Genomic DNA, 16,960 nt, shown 5'->3' with positions numbered 1-16,960 from the left:
TCCAAGCTAAAAGATGCAGAAGTTACGAGAGGGTAAGTTAAAATGTTCGGTTGTTGGATGTAGTAACCCACACGCTTCATTACACTGTCTAATGTAGATGAACTGCCGCGCTTGTGACAGTGCGCATGTTTAACTGAAAGAACGAGCAGAGAGAGAGAGACCCGGTCGCGCGCACGCGCTCTCTCTCTCTCTTCGGAGCCAGGCGAAAGGGTAAACAAGACACTGTCTCCAAACTAGACGCTGTCTTGCTCTCTCTCCCTCGCACATATTAATCAAAATAAATCGACACGGTGGTAAAAGGTCGGAAGACCAAAGTTTCATGTGTAAATACAGTACACACCATTGCGATACATCCATATGAAGACGTTGTTCTGCAGGTTCGTCGTCTTAATTTTCATCTCGCTCGAACATGTAAGGCTGGCTGGACAAGTCTTCCGTTGTTGACATTTTGTTAATAACGTGTGAATAAAAAGTTTCTGTGTCTCTATAATCGTATCTCTGCTATCAAACTACAAAAATGGCCGAACGGGGTGGAGTTGAACCTCTGCATCCTGGAGAGGGGGCGGGGTATGACGTGTCTCAATTGTATTTAAAGAAACCGCACCAAAACGAGTTGCTGTCAGACGCACATCAGAAAAGGGGTAGAAAAGGGGCCTGTGGAGCTATAATAATGAGGAATTCAGACCCAAGCATTGCAGTTCTGCTTTATATAGACTACAAATGTATGATTTATATGTTAAAATTAACGATTTAAAAGCATGATATGTCTCCTTTAAAGACAATTGATCCATGTTTGTCTCTTATTCAGTATTAGAAAATTGTTTGCCACCACATCATCATCATCATCATCATCATCATCAGGATTGCCAAAATGTGAACATGTTAACATCACTGAACTCTGTCAGACATGTGCAGGTACATCAATGGTCATATGAGCTTTTTTGCTGATTAAGTGCCAGGAATGCATTAAGAAATATTAATCTAAAAATAAAACTAACTTACTCATGTCATTCTAAACAGGTTTGAGTTTTTGCAGATAACTTTTGTTGATATCTGAGTTCCTGACAGAGAATAAAATCATCTTGTTGAAAATCTATATTTAATTTATCATTTGTTTCATTAGTTTCTCCAGAAGGCCACGTCCCCTGCTGTGATTCAGTGGAAGCTGTGCTGCGATTGGTCGTCACTGCGCTGATGGGCGTGGCTTCTGTCGCTGCTGCTGTTCTACTGGTCAATGATGTCATAAATATTGTGTCATTTATTGGTTTTAATATGTAAAGATATTTTCATATTAAATATTTACATATTTACATATGTGTGGTATAATTGTTTAGTGATGGAAAAATTTTGCTTTGCTTACCAGAACTGTTTTTTTGGGGCTATCTGGAGATAAAACGATAAATATTCGATACGATAAAAAATAAAACCAAAACGATAAAAATTCTTTAATATTTCATTTTATTATTTAATGCAATCCATTTTACAAATTTAAAGAATTACATTGTTTTAATTTTTTTAATTTGCATTATGCTGCTATTTTTATTTTGTTTGATAATTGTATGCAGGAACCCCACAAATATGAATGTAAAAATATTTGTCACGCCAATAAATCCCTGTGGAATTGAACAGAAAACTGAATACTACTGAACTGATATGCATCTGACTCATACATATTTTTTTTATTATAAATAAAGGGGTGTCAAAAAAACTATAAAATCAGAATCAGATTTGAATGATGGTTGAATAAAAACACATTTACAGCATTAAACAGTTTATTTAAAAAACAACAAAATGTACATCTCTTTACACATGGGGTATTTTTTTTTTTTTTTTTTAAGAGAACAAGTAACAGACCTTACTTGGTCTTAAGTCTTAAAGGAGTCATAATGTTGTTTTAACTTTGGTACCCAATGCTCTATTATAGTCTTTCAGGCACTTCTAAAAAAGAAAAGTGGAAAAAAAATCAACACAGAGCCCCTCAGACCCTTATTTCTAAAGGCATTATTGTCTCGCGAGATCTGATGCGATGTTTTGGCTGTCGTGGACGGTCATTATAATAATGCAAATGAGGGGCGCGTTGATTGGTTGCAGGAAGGAGGGGGGTTGACACCGCAGGTAACTTCAGCATCATTACAAATGGCGCAAGTTGTCAATTAACCCGACCCGGCCGCGACATATGGGATTCAACCGTACATGTTTGAGCCGGACTCTGAACCAGAGCTGGAAAGTGAAGATGTAGAGTCGATGGAAGGACGACATCAAGATGTCTCTGAATGGTAAAGACAATCATTTTGACTGAGACATACATTAACATCAGTTCGAGCAAAAACGTGTGTTGCTATTTTCTCCCACATAAATTTACCTTTTATTTAATGTAGATTACATTAACGGAGATGTAGGTTTTTTTTTTTTATCAGCTTACAGTGGTTTTGAGATTTTTACTATCATGTGGTGTTTTTGCCTTGTTTCACGTTGTGGTTATTTAGACATTCAATATTTTTCTTCTTTAGACATGCAACGTGATGTTATACTTGCATTTAAACAGTTTTAGCCACTGAGCATGGACTCCTGTACCGTCACTACTGTAGATGCTAGTGTAAAACAAAGTGGAAAGATGTGGCTAGCATTCGTAGAGTCCATTCCCCGTGTTTACCTCGAAGGTAACGTTACATACAATAGCCGCATTAGCAGTTAGCTGCTATTTGTTAACCACAGTAAAAACACCTTACCTTTTCAATTTCTGGCAAGTCCCTGATGGTTGGGATGGCACCTTTTCCCAAACGGAGCTTCGAGGCCAAGTTCGCCTGATTTTGCCCCAAATTTGTAAATGATTCCGGTGTAAAATGTTTAGCACACACACCTAACGATACGCCACTTGAAAGAGTTGTTGGGACAGCGTCATTAAAAATGAATTTCCTCCACTGTTCCCTGATAGTTTCGTCCGTTTTTGGTAGATAAAACACATTTGCATGTTGTTTGTGGCAGTCACCCACAGAGCATCTCAGATGAAGGCTACACTCGGTTTCTCCATCTTTCTCGAGTCGACTAAACTGAATCTGAGGGGGAGAGGGGGAGAGGGGGAGAGGGGCGGGCTTCCCGCGGCATAGGTTTGCGGTGTCCATATTTGGTATATCCTCCCCCGTCTTGACGTCAAGAGGGGGAAGAAATCAAAATCTCGTTTTTTCGTGCGCGTGCACGTGGCCTATTTTACAAACCCTGAGGTAAACAAACGCTTCACTTTTAAATATCGGCTTCCTGGCCAGTGTACAATCATTATGCAATCATAACATACATTGATTCTCGTGGAAAAGTGAAATTTCTACATTATGACTCATTTAATTGTCATTGTTATTTCTGGATGATTCGATTTCTCGATGAGGTACCATCGTAGTTTCATGCACACGTGAAATGCGGGAAACACTTTGCGATCCTCTCAGATCATGCGTCTTTCTCCGTCTAAGAAAGCAACAAATCACAGATGATAAAAAAAGAAATTAGTGCTGTTTACAGCTACAGAAAAGTAGTTTTTCAGTGCATGTGAAACACAGATCTATAAATACACACTACAGTAGTGCAGTATTTTACCTCATACGTGGATTTCCTACAGAGACCCTGCTTTGACAAATAAACACACACAAATAAACATCAATTTTGCAACATTAAAAAAAATGTTTCCTCTCAATACAGTATCTGTAGGTGTTACTTGCCGTTTCTAGAGCTCCTGCGGCGATAGCAAATCACACCAGCAGCTGCAGTTACACACACCAGCAGAACAACAACAACTATTCCTGCAACAGCACCAGCAGACAGACCTGAACCAGAAACAGATCCAGACAAATAGAGACATTAGTGTGAGTGAATCTAACTGTGTTTATACCATTATCCCTGGAAATACCCCACTGAAAGCTAGATTGAAAGTCCAGATTGAAAACGTATCAGTGCATTGATTAAACACTGATTTTCTACTTTACTGTTTATTTTAAGCCTTTTTTCCTCCAATTAATTTTAATGTATACCTAGTTTTAACATTCTTTTATCTTCTTTCTGTAATATTTTATTTTTAGCCTTGAATCTTTTTGATTACTATTTAAAAAAATTATATTTTTTATGTAAAAACTTTGAATTATCTTGTGTATAAAATGGTCTATAAATAAACTTGCCTTGCACGAACATACATTTTTTGTTCAGTTTATTATATATTGGGACAAAGGATGAATATAAATTACAAAAAAGAATGAAACATACTCTTGTCGGTCTCTGGCTCTTTTATTTCCTTATTGGGATCTGCCTTACCATGACCAGTAGCTGGAAAACACAAGAGAATAAAATAAAGAAATACAAACCAACACAGATTAGAAAGAAAAGAAACTATGGATAATTATGGCTGTTCTCTTCATTTGCAGCTGCGTAGAAAAGGAGCAAAATGTAAACAAGCTTCCTGCAGCAGCTAATCACTAATATTAATCACTAATACTAATATCAATCATCAGCATTGCTGAACAAGATAAATAAACATCATAAGTCAGAATGATCAGTTATGATGAAAAATGTTAAGCATTCAGAAAAAGGTTCTTTAAAAACAAATGACTCATATTAAATTTTCAAAAACATTGCATGTTGAAATATTTACAGAATATTGCTCCTAAATACGACTTAAGAGTGTCAGTTTATTTTTGACCAGAATAGAAATACAGTTTTTAACTATAGATGTTGCAATTAAACGAACACATGGCAATGAAAGTTGAATATCTGTTTAATGTTGATTACTGTGACAGAAATCAGATTGTACAGTAAAATAGGTTATCAAGCGTAGCATTAGTTCTGGCAGGTCATGTTAGTCAAACTCGCATCAGCTGACCCTCAGCTGATCCACATCTACCTATAGGAATACGACGCCAATCACCGTATACATATATAAGCTCCTTCAGTATTACCAGCAGCTATCGCGTTTATCAGGAGCAAATTACCCTGCTCCATCCCCAGCTCCTCCTCAGGATTTGCCATTGTAATTCACCTTGAATCAGAATAAATTCTCGATTATGCTGTACTTTAACATCTTGAATTAAATATATTTGCATACATTCATGTTGGTTCTGTTCTGTTTACCCCAAGGGGGGTTATTGCTGCTCTCCCTGCTCTTACCAATGCTAGGCTGCATGAAGCAGGAGTTCTCGCCCAGAACAGAACCATACCGCCAAACATGCTAATTGTCTATTTGACAGCAGTGTTCCTGACAGAAATGTATATATGAACAATAACATACAGTGAAAGAGAGCAAACAGATCTGATAGTCCCTCTTTAAAACAGTCCAAAATGAAAAATAATTAATTTACAGTATTCAATCTGTAAAATACTTCAGAGTAAATTACATCAAATGACTCACCATTGACAGTCACACTGAATATTCTTATGTTGTCACCCTTGTTGCTGATTTTTCTGGTGATTTTTGTGCTTTCACACTTGCTGTTTCTGTTCAAGCTTTGCTTTTTGCCTGAACTTTCGCTGCTGATAATCTCTGCTTCATAACATCCAGCATGTTCAGATCTGATGTTTGTGATGGTCAGAGATCCAGTCTCATAATCCACCTCCAGTCTGTCTCTGAATCTCCCGTCTTCTCCATCATATAAACAGCTCTCACTGGCCTCTTTGTTGATCAGAGCTATGCGAGTGTCATTGAAATACCACAACACTGGTTCATGTTGTTGTTTGGTAACACTAGTGTTCAGAGTGACTGAACCTCCCTCCGTCACAGACACAGACACTGGCACTGGCACTGACACCAATGCACTTGTAAAACCATCCACATCTGCAGACACAAATAAACAGCTACTTTATTTTTGTGAGGACATGAAATCATGCGTTTTAGAAATGCCTTAGAGCTTGACAAAACTGGCAGACACAAATGACAGAACAGTTCTTTCACATCTTTCTTTTATATATTGAAAACCTAATAATCATTTGATACAAAGACCCTACTGTAAGAATTATAAAGAATTATTCTTTATCAGTTCAGAATATAGGTTAGAACAGAATACAGTTCTGCACTGTAATCCAAGACACATTTGTAAAATACGTTCAAGGTGAACATCAAACTGGATCATCATCTACTCAACAGTAATCAAACACGGTGTGGGCGTCAAGAAAAGTTGAAGTCAGGTCAGCTTTATGGTAATGAGCTATGATGCGGTTCGGCGGCAACCAATCGGAATGTAGAAGTACTCCGCTTGACAAGATTCCAGAGAACGCAGTCCTGTAAACTTTGTTTCCGGCCAAACATTAGTTCCTGTTTCCAAGCAGTTTGGTGGGTTTCCCTATAATATATGATGTGTCCATGCATTTAAAGGGATAGTTCATGCAAAAATTAAAATTAGCCCATGATTTCCTCACCCTGAAGCCATCTTAGGTGTACTGTGTATTTGACATTCTTCTTTCAGAAAAAGACAATCATAGTTATATTTAAAAATGTCCTGGCTCTTCCCAGCTTTATAATGGCAGTGAATGGCTGTTTGTCTTTGAAAGTCAATCAAAGCGCATCTATTTATGATTAAAGTCTCCAGGGTTAATAAAGGTCTTCTGAAGTAAAGCGATGCTTCGTGTAAGAAAAATATCCATATTTAAAACTTTCTCCACTAAAATAACTAGCTTCCGGCAGATGGCTGTACGCATCAATTAACGGTAGAAGAGTGACCCTTGAACGTAAAGCTAGTTTCTTTAGTCAATAAAGTTATGACGATACGATCTCAGCCAGCGATATATATGCTATTCTAAAGATAACAAATCAAAGATACAATTCGATTCAGGGCTATATCAATCGATTTATTGATATTTACATTATATGCGGCAAGTTTACACAACCATTTGCAAAAATCACGGATTGTTCTTGTTAATTTTTATAAATCATGTTTTTATTTATTTTGCATTCCAAGTATTTTCAGTCAAACTGCAGCTGGGTTGTTTATAATAACTAACAAAATACAACGTTGTTGGCATGGCAGCAAGCCATAATTGTGACGCTCTCACCTGCAGCGCCATGAGATGTCAGCATCCTTGCCTAAGTGCAAACATGAACTTTCAACTATCAAAAAAGTTAAAATTGAACTTACAGGTTCTATAATGATCCATTGGTTATTTGGCAGTTCTTTTTTAACCTTTTCACAGAGATGAGTATAGCATTTATTGCCTTAATTTTTTTTTATTATTATTGTTAAGTCATTCAAAGACCTTCATAATTAGCGATGTAAGTGCCACAGGTCGATAGTCATTTTGGCAAGAGGGCTTATTGTTTTTTTGGCACAGGAACAATTTCAGATTTTTTAAAACATGTGTGGACCACTGACTGAGTGGGGGACTCGTTAAAGATGGATGTAAATAAGCCAGGCAAACGATCAGCACAGGATCTTAAAACTCGCCCAGGGATGCTGTCCGGCTGGCTGCTTTCCTGATGTTCCCACGCTTTATGAACCTCGTCCTCCAATACAGTGATTGTGCGCTCATCTCTGACACAGCTGTTTCTTCCCTCGGTGCTCGTCGGCAGACTGGTAGTAAGCAGACTAGGCACTAGAGAAGTTTGCCTCGAAACATGCATAGAAAGTTTTTCAACTGGAGCCTTTGTTTAAAAATGATAAAAAAAGTTGATAAAAGTTTGGTATAACTTGTCTGAGATTTGCATTATTAAAGTCTCCAGTCACAAAGATGAGTCCGGATGACTGTTTAGACATACGCTGAGCACATCATGGACCTTAGACAGGGTCCCCCTAAAGTGGGATATAAACTAGTCGTGGTATAAAATATATATATAATATTAGTCACGAAATAAATATAAAGTTGTGGTGATGACCGAAGTAAACTCCCGAGGAAGATAGAACAGATGCCACATGATCGTTAGATGCTCCAGGTGAGGCGATCAGGAACATGACGGTGGTGACCCAGTTTTCTGTTCTTCGGATGGACAGGACAGCGGAGGCCGGCCAAATCAGGGGTAGTGGGTTTGAAACAAAGGGAAAAAAACAGAGGATATAACAGTCCCGTATGTCCCGCTGGAATCTTATCCTGACTCTAAATCTTGTTCTCAAGCAACTGGACGTTGGCTAGCAGGATCCTGGCCAGAGGTGGACGGTGGGCTCTGGTCCTCAGTCTGTTGCAAACCCCAGCACGTTTCCCTCTGTGTTTTTTGTTCTGTCGCCTCGGAGGCTCTCTCTCATGGCCATTGTTCCTGTCCGTTGCGCAAAGTGTCTCAGTTGGTCACGTTGGATCGGTGGATAAAACGTTGCAGAATAGGTAAAGTGTTCTGCTGTCACAGGGGATCAGTGCAGATGTCATGTGTGCAAAACATGAGAGTAGTTTTAAGTAAAATACTAAGTAAAAACACAGTCTAAGCGGAGTGACCAGGGCCGAGTCCGAACACGGCGGCACCATCTTCCAAAGTCAATGGCTAACATCAACTGTCTGGTTAAAAGTGTTTAAAAACTACAAACATGGCGCATGTGAGCAACTGGCAGTTAAGTAGAGAGTTTTAGATAAAGGGGTTTGAGTGATTAATAATCAATAACCTGATTAAAAAAAAAAAAAATCTGTTATCCGTGTTATATTTTATCAGCAACAACATTAATAACTTTTATAAAGATCGTTACCTTTTAAATGCATCATTATGCAAACACATGAGGAGAGTTCTCCATATGAAAGACATACTACTGGCAAATCAACGTGCTACTATTCTCTCTGATACAATTAACTAAATTCACGAGTTCACATCTACATATAATTAATACAATAAGTTAATGCGTATTTGGCGTGCTGTCCGGGGGGAGGGCTCCGAGCTCGGAGTTAGGCCCAAACCCAAAGTACTCCCCCCAGTTGGTAAGTGTAGATGGAACTGGAAGTGAGGAGATGGGGTGGAGGAGGGATGCTGACAAACTTTCAATGAACAGAGATAGGTCTGCTGTGAATTTATACTCTGTCATTGAGTTGATTACTGATTAATCTCCAGCTGTGCATAATTTGGTTTATTATCTGAACCTGCTCCTCTCGAACTTTGTTAAATAAAACCTCATTTAAATTAAATGTGGAGGAGGTTAACTGTGGAGAAGATTGACAGGACATTTAAAAAAGGGACAGGATGCACATTACTAAAAATTGCCTCCTCTTGAAAGTATGTACTTTTTCTTCACAAGATGATACATTTAGGGCATTGTATAGGTATGCGAATTGGGACACACCTACAGTTTATCACCATCAGTCAAGGTAAAAAGTCTATAAGTAGTGTATACTTCTTTAAAGTTAAATAAAATTAGATGATCTACAATGACTGAAAATTGGATTGTGTGTGTGCGTGAATGCAACCCAAGCCAACAAGTACAGATCAAAATAATCTTAATGTTAAGATTCATCACTTTCAATGGTGTAATACTTAAAATATGTGAAACTGATAACTCACCATGGCCAGTAAGACTGATACTCTTGATCACACTGTTGGTCTGAAGTTTATAAACTCCAGTATGTTCAGTTCTGGTGTTAATGATGGTCAGAGATCCAGTTTGATTGTCCAGCTTCAGTCTGTCTCTGAATCTCCCATCAGTAACATCATCATAAACAGTCATGCTGTCGGCCAGTACATTGATTAGAGCTATTAAAGTTTTTTCAAACCTCCACAGAATCAGATCATCATCCTCCATTTCAGTAAGATCAGAGTTTAGAGTGACTGAATCTCCCTCCATCTTTGACTTCACTGCATCTGTATCACCAAACACACCTGAAGAACATTGAATTTGTCACAGATTTAGGGTTAATATATATTTTTAACATAAAATAACTGGTTTATAATTAAGTAATACAGTCCCACAGTTGGCCCCTTTAGTGCCCTTGCTCCGAAAAACTATTGGGTTATGGGAAGCCAAACATGCCAAGCAAAGCACAACCTAAATGGACAGAGTTAATTTATCATTGATTTTGCGGAGCAGATCATTTGTAAGAGTTATCTGTGAACTTGTAGGGATTGTAATACACATTCAATTTCCCCTCGGAATTAGGGATCCAAGGTTGTATCTCGTAAATTACCCCACTAATCATGGTGCAAAGGACCCTAGGTTCAAATTACTTTTGCTTCTTTTTTGGAGATAATATAATTAAAATCATATAATTTACTTCCCGTCATGTTATTTCAAACCCATTCTGTGAAACAAAAGTAAATGTTTAGCTGATTTCTCAGTGATCATCATTCAAATGTGGTAAGAACAGATGCTGCTGTGTTTTTTGCATCTTCCCTATTTTCAGTTGTGTTTCTCACTTATTTCTATTTTAGTTTGATTGCAGCATATTTTATCTTATATCTATATATTTATCTAGCATATTTTAACAGATGAACCATATAGATCTATCTGATTAAAAACGTCTATGTTTAAATATAAAGAATAAATACGTTAAAAAGGATATATATATATACAACTTACCAACCAGATGCCACAAGTAGAGTAAAACAACCAAATGAACCATTTTGAAATAGTGTCTGAAAAATGCGAACAATTCTGTGACACGACAGATTGTGAACAAACAGGATGGTGTTAAAGTGTGATGTCTGTGTACCCTCCCCCACAGGATTTGACAACAACCCACACATTGCACTGTTCTTGCTTGTGTTGGTTGTATTTTGTTCATCTTACCCCTATTATAACTTGCACTTTTCTTTGTGGCAGATAGTATTATTTTACTTGTAATACTTGTAATAAATACAAGTTGTAACTGTTACGTTATAAATCACATTCAATTATTATATTGACCTTTGAGACTGTTGTTTTTGCTTTCTTTCTGTCCTTTGAGTTTAGTTCATTACCTACTATTACATTCACCTCTTTCTAAATTAGTTCTTTGTTTTGTCCTGTGTATTTATACCCCCTGTTAAGTTCATTTCTTGATCTGTTATTATCAATGTGTATGTTATGGGTCTTTATGGTTTTGTTTAATAAATATATATTGCTGCGTTTAGATCCTTGCCTCAAATCTCTGCTTTGCCTGCACCAACTCGTGACAGAATAACAGACCACAACACTGGAGGTAGCATTTGTCACCATACACCCGAGCACCAGCTAACAAGTCCTGCCTGACTTGTTAGATATCATGATTCAAACAAGTTGCCAGGCTTACACTTTCTCTTCCACTGCTCCTTTTCAGCCTCCTGGCCCTTCCTCAGCTGGCCCTCCCCAGTCCCCCTAAATAATTTGAATATGTACCATTTAGCGGTAAATAAGGTACAAATATGTACCTTTTAGCTTTTGTATCTTAGGGTATTGCCCCAGTGACAGCTTTGCACCTTTTCTATTAGACTGCATCAACTTCTGGTTAACCCTGGTTCTCCATCCCTCGGTCTTCCATCTTCCTGGCTCTGCCCTGGACTGCACTGCTCCACCATTGGACTTCATTCTACCGGCTTCTCCAGGGCATCCCATTGCGCCAGCTCCTCCATGGTCTCTTATTCTGTGGCGGCCTCCAACTATGCCTGTTTCTCTTTGGACTCCTCTCTAGGGATCTGGCCCTCCTTCCCCTTGATAGTGATTCTCCTACTCCCACCACTTCAGTGCAGTTTGTTTATGGCATCAGGAGCTGCTTAGCGGGAGGAGGAGTAGAGTCACATATTGAATGTGTTCTTTAAATTTATTTAATTCCCTGAGTTTAGTCCCCTTTCAGAAAAAAAATTTGGTTCCCACGAAGAGCTGACCAAATCGTGGAAGGCACCACACTCACCTCGTATCAAGCCCTCTTTTTCTTCGGTGCTCTCTAATGTGGACGGCGCCAAAGAGAAGGGCTATGAGGCGATCCCCCCCCTCGAAGAGGCGGTGGCCGCCCACCTTTGTCAATCCCTCGAAGCCTTGCCACACTACTTCTGCCCTCGCTGGCCGCACTTACGCTGCTGCCGGGCAACCAGCAACGGCACTTCACATAATGGCTTTACTGCAAGTCTTCCAGGCCAAACTTCTCCATTCCCTGGATGAGTCTGGTCCTGACGCAGACGCTTTTAAGGATTTACGCAGTGCCACTGACCTGGCCCTGAGAGCTACAAAATCCACAGCCCAAGACATCGGCAGAAGCATGGCCAACCTGACGTTGCTGGAATGGCACCTTTGGCTGACCTTCACGGATATGAAAGATACAGACAGAGCTGCCTGGCCGGTTAAAAACGTTTCAGAGCGCTACACCGAGGTGCAGAAGGCGTCACAGGCGATGCGCCATTTCCTTCCCAAGTGAACAGGAGTCACCAGAACAGGAGGGAACCGCTTCTGCAGCAAACCAAGTCAGCACCGCCGGCCACCCAGCCTCGCCCAGCGGCTGATGTCCATCGTCGCTCCCGCTCTGCCAGACACGCTCCATTCCCTGAGAGGCGGGGACCCCAACCCAAGGTTGTGTTGGATCCCGAGCCGCGTAAGCTGCAGGGAGAAAAAGAGAAAATTCGAGTCCCAATGAGGCCGGACCGATCTCTCTTAAAATACCCAAACATTTCCCAGCTCCCTCACAGGCGGCTAGAAATGCACAGCCAGCAGTAATCGAGTTTGGCACAGAACACGCTCGCCTGCAAACAAACGCCATTTTTACCGCGACCCAAATAAATCAAGAAAAGAGCTCCTATTTTCATGTTTCATAGGTCATGTGCCCGCTATAAAGTTTGCACCTGCACATGAAGTGTGCGCCTCTGTGCATGATCGCCATTCACACGGTCAGGGAAACATTAGACAGTCAGCTAGCTGTGAGGGCCAAAGCCCGGGAGGACATCCCAGACATATCACCCTGGGTGTTGAAGTTGAAGCTGAAGTTCTCTCCACCTTTCAAAAGCCTTCCCGATAACTATTCGTGTCTTGGAATAAACACGATGGTATTCCCTCGCCCTAATCCTCCTCCTCCTATTGGGAATTGACTCAGCCATGTTAAATTTCTCTTGTTCGTTGATAGACGCTGGCTTCTTCTTCAGCTTCGACTTCGAGTGCAGCCGTGCACAAGCGCAAAACCTCACAACACCCTCCCCCTGTCGGTGATTGGTTGGAACACTATTTATTTTGATTTTGAGTGGTTGGTGAAACCAATTGTTTTTGTGTGCAGATCTCAGAGCCTAGGCTGCCTACAGAGACGCGGTTTTTGACGGCCTGCTTATGGGGCGGGCAGCTAGCGGATCGTTAGGAAAGATTAGATGAATGTGATCATTTATGTGTGGGCCTTTTTTGGGCCTGAAATCGCTGATACAACCTTTAAGTTATATGGGCAAGTACTGGAGAAAGTATATGAGGTACTAAAATGTTACGTTCCAGCACATGTTGGCGTCAAAGGAAATTAAATGGTAGATGGTTTGGCAAAACAAGCCAGTAAAAGGGAAGTTGTTTAAATGTCAATTTCAATAAGTAAAGCAGAAGCTAAGGCCCAAATCTGGATGAAAATTATGGAAAATTGGCAGAGATGTGAAGAGGAGAAAGGGAGACATTTATAGAGTATACAACAAAAGGTTGTGAAAAGGAGGACCACTGGAAGGAAACAAAGGAAAGAAATAATTTATAATAGATTACGGGTTGGACACTGTGGGTTAAATAAGTATTTATGTATAATAGGTAAGCATACATAAGGAAAGTGTGAATTTACATTAGTATTGTTGAACATGTGGTGACTGAATGTCAGAATTATGAGAAGGAAAGGATAAAGATGAAATAAGGCATAAGAAGAATGAGGGTGCAAGGGAACACTCTTAAGGAAATACTGGGAACATTAAATGACAATAGTACACATTTATTTAGTTTTCTAAAGGACACAGGTCTGGTAGATAGGATATAGTTTACAGCTCTGAAGGTTTATTTTTTATTTATTATTTCTTATTATTATTATTTATTTGTTATTAGTTATTAGTTACTTCTTTAATTATTATAATTTACTTTTATAGATATAGTTTATCTCTGTCTAGCTCTGGTCCGCACTCCTGTACAGTAGGTGGTGGTAATGCACCATCAAAGAAAAAGACATGTTTGTGGTGACTGTCTGACTGAGGTCAGTGACAAATGCTGTGTCCCAATTTGCCTACTTATACTACGCCCTAAAAGTATGTACTCTTTTTGTGAAGAAAAAGTACATACTTTTGAGTGTGTAGCAAAAGATTAGGCAAGCTTTGGGATGACTACTTCGTCATCTTTAATGGACAGATCTATTGTGTGCATCCTGTCACCGTAAACTGCCCTGTCAATCATCTTGTCACAGTTAAAATCCTCCATTCAATCTAATTTAATGTCCTACTGTTTTGGAGAAAGATAGTTGCACGCTCATCTGCCAGTTGTGGGTCTTTCATGCGGAGACTCTCCTTGTGTCTTTGCAATTTGAATATAATGATGCATTTAAAAGTTAATGGCTAAACTTTACAAAAGTTCACAATGCTGCTGCAGATGCAATATAATGTAAACATAGATACTTAATAACTCAAACCCCTTTATATAAACCTATCTATACACAAAACCTACAGAATCGTCCAACGCGCGATAGGTTGTGGGGAATATTAGCCGTTAGATTGCGCATTGATCTGCACTTCGGATTCTGACCAGAAATAGTAAACCATCCGGATATCTTTGGAACACTCATTTCAACATACTACGGTTTGATACTAATTATATTTTCGAATACTATTTAGGACGGATAGTATGTGAATTGGGACGCAGCAAAAATTCTCTGTTACATCCACAGCAAAGTGAGCCTGTTTGCTTGTATAACCCAGTGAGGGTTATTATTAAGTACATTAACAGCTATTTAATGATTAAATAGATATTTATAAGTTTTATGATTCAGATAGTATCTTAATATTCTCTGTGTGTGCAGTTGATATTTCTATGTACTGCCCCTTTAAGAGTAATGCTAAACTATAAAGTTTGATTGATATGTACATGCTAAAACGTGTCTTTGCCCAGCATGTTTGTTTAGTTTTTTTGGTGATTGGTTATTTTTTTTACTTATTCCCGCCTCTGTGAAGAGAAGAGGACATCTTATTGGAGAGAGGGGGAGGAGAATAGTGATGGGCATTCCGGCTCTTTTTCATGAGCCGGTGTGGTGAACAATCCGGTCACTTTGAAGAGATGAGTCCGGGCTTAGGACCCAAGCAATCTGATTGGTTCAAAGCACGTTTTATGGGTAATTGCTTTAGTGCCTGGTTACAAATAATCCAAAATCACTTTATTATGGAAGAAGTTTGTACTACGTTATTGTAACGATCACCAGCTGGAGTGCCCTTGAGAGCCACCAGAGGGCACTACTCATAAGACTCTCCTATTCACTCACAAACTACAGTTCCCATAACTCACTGCCTGGACTCATCATCACTTATCACTGATCACATTCACCTGTACCTCATTCACTGATTGCATTCACCTGTCTCATCCTGTTAGTCTGTCTATTTATACCATGTTCATTCATTCACTCACTGCGAAGTCTTGTTGTACTGTTAGTCTGCATTTCCGAGCATTTTCCCTGGTTTCTTGTCTTTAGGTTTATTTGGATTTCTTGCCCCGTTCCCTGGATTACTCTTTTGCCTCTGGTCCCTGCCTGTTTTGTTTGTTTGTTTTGTTTGTTTGGACTGCCTACCTGTGTTTTGACCTTTTGCCTGTACATTGGATTACGCATCTGGATTGCCCTTCAAATAAAAGCTGCATTTGGATCTAAACCTTCTTGTCTCGGAGCAGTTCGTGACAGTTATAATGAGTCATTAATGTATTTTAACTTATATGTTTAATATACTATAATATTTAACCGAAGCTATAGATTGTGAAATTAAACATTTCTCATTGTTTGTGTTTTTTATAATAAATAAACAACATATATGAGCTTCAAACAACTACATTCTCGACTGAGAAACTCTTAAAACTACATTTTGTGACACAATAACAGTCGTATTTTTAAATTTTGCTGTCTTTCTCCTCTGCTATTGACGCAGCTCAGACTTATCTCTTCAACTGGAGTCGATTGTTCACCACACCGGCCATAGACAGTAAAAGAAATGGACACAGCGACCCCATTGGATTCAACAAAGAAAAGATAAGTCAATTAGAAGCACTCACTTCCTGATGGCTGAACTCCTGATGGCGCAGACTCAAACTGAGCTTGACGACATATATGTGACGTGAGCAACCCGTCTGTCTTCTAGTAGCTGTGCCAAGCGAAATCTGAATCATTCCCTTCCGAAACTTGCAGAGACGGAGAGTGTGAGTAGGAGCTGTCCATGAGCTAGGAGCAGGAGAAACTTTTGCTAAGTATTCTGATTAAGTATTTTGTCATTTTGCCTCCACGTCCCCCCGATTGCCCACGAGTTTCTCCTCCCGTCCATACGGTAATTCTCTACTGTGCGACAGAGAGTCACGTGGTTATGACGCAATCGTTAGCCTATTTTACAAAAACTGCTTCTATGGGTCCATAACAAGGTAGCCTAATGGAGCCTTTTATACATTTTCGTGTTTCTTTAGAAATAAATAATGGACAAATGGAGTCTTTAACCTGTTAAAGTTGTAAACCCCGTACCAGGTGGGAATTGCGTTATTAAGATAGTTATTATGATCGTCCTTTAATATTTAAAGGTCCTGACAGTCCTAATATCATTGCAAAGCTTAGACCCTCTACTTTTCAAACAAAACCATAATTTTTTTAATTAATTTTACATCACATCATTTAAATGTTTAAATTCCTCCACCCGCATCCGAAATACAGATCAAAAAAGTAAGTGTGATTATGAATTTGAATATTGATGGCATTGGTCAAATTTGATGAATAAAGGCAAGTCATATATCAAACAAAAGCTTTCTTTCTCAGGATTTTTGCTATGGTTTATTTAGTTGACATAAAACAGATCAAATGATTGCAGAATGAGTCGCGAAGTACATCTTTGATCTTTGTAAACAAACTAGGAGAAACGTTGCATTTCATCTCTGATTACAACATGTCTGAGCTAAAAGTAGTCAAAAAGAAC

The 16,960-nt window shown here is 39.1% G+C and overlaps 2 protein-coding genes across 2 annotated transcripts in view; one reads left to right on the top strand and one right to left on the bottom strand.

Annotated features, from left to right (window-relative positions):
* The window catches only part of LOC307169642 (uncharacterized protein), a gene marked incomplete at both ends in the record, with an annotated part of 160,440 nt that overhangs the window by 96,446 nt on the left and 47,034 nt on the right, over positions 1-16,960 (top strand). The window lies entirely within an intron of this gene.
* On the bottom strand, positions 1,759-10,568 carry LOC307169943 (uncharacterized protein). Its single transcript, XM_079890826.1, has 7 exons — positions 10,446-10,568; positions 9,434-9,748; positions 5,384-5,806; positions 4,246-4,305; positions 3,708-3,812; positions 3,586-3,612; positions 1,759-3,456 (listed from the first exon to the last, which is right to left on the bottom strand). Exons 1-6 carry the CDS (start codon positions 10,486-10,488, stop codon positions 3,602-3,604), a joined length of 957 nt encoding a protein of 318 aa, XP_079746952.1. The 5' UTR covers positions 10,489-10,568; the 3' UTR covers positions 1,759-3,456; positions 3,586-3,601.

The sequence above is a fragment of the Squalius cephalus genome, assembly GCF_949319135.1.
Source record: "Squalius cephalus genome assembly, chromosome: 13".
In the NCBI taxonomy this organism is placed as follows: Eukaryota; Metazoa; Chordata; class Actinopteri; order Cypriniformes; family Leuciscidae; genus Squalius; species Squalius cephalus.
Note: the sequence above shows the minus strand (reverse complement) of the source record. Positions and strands in the feature narration are given on the sequence as shown.

What these genes read in the sequence shown, in the direction of transcription:
- LOC307169943 (XM_079890826.1), bottom strand. Translation starts at nt 10,488, where the DNA reads ATGGTTCATTTGGTTGTTTTACTCTACTTGTGGCATCTGGTTG. An exon ending in CTACTTGTGGCATCTGGTTG is followed by an intron (nt 9,749 to 10,445) that starts GTAAGTTGTATA and finishes AATGTTCTTCAG; the next exon opens with GTGTGTTTGGTGATACAGAT. An exon ending in ATTCAGTGTGACTGTCAATG is followed by an intron (nt 4,306 to 5,383) that starts GTGAGTCATTTG and finishes TGTGTTTTCCAG; the next exon opens with CTACTGGTCATGGTAAGGCA.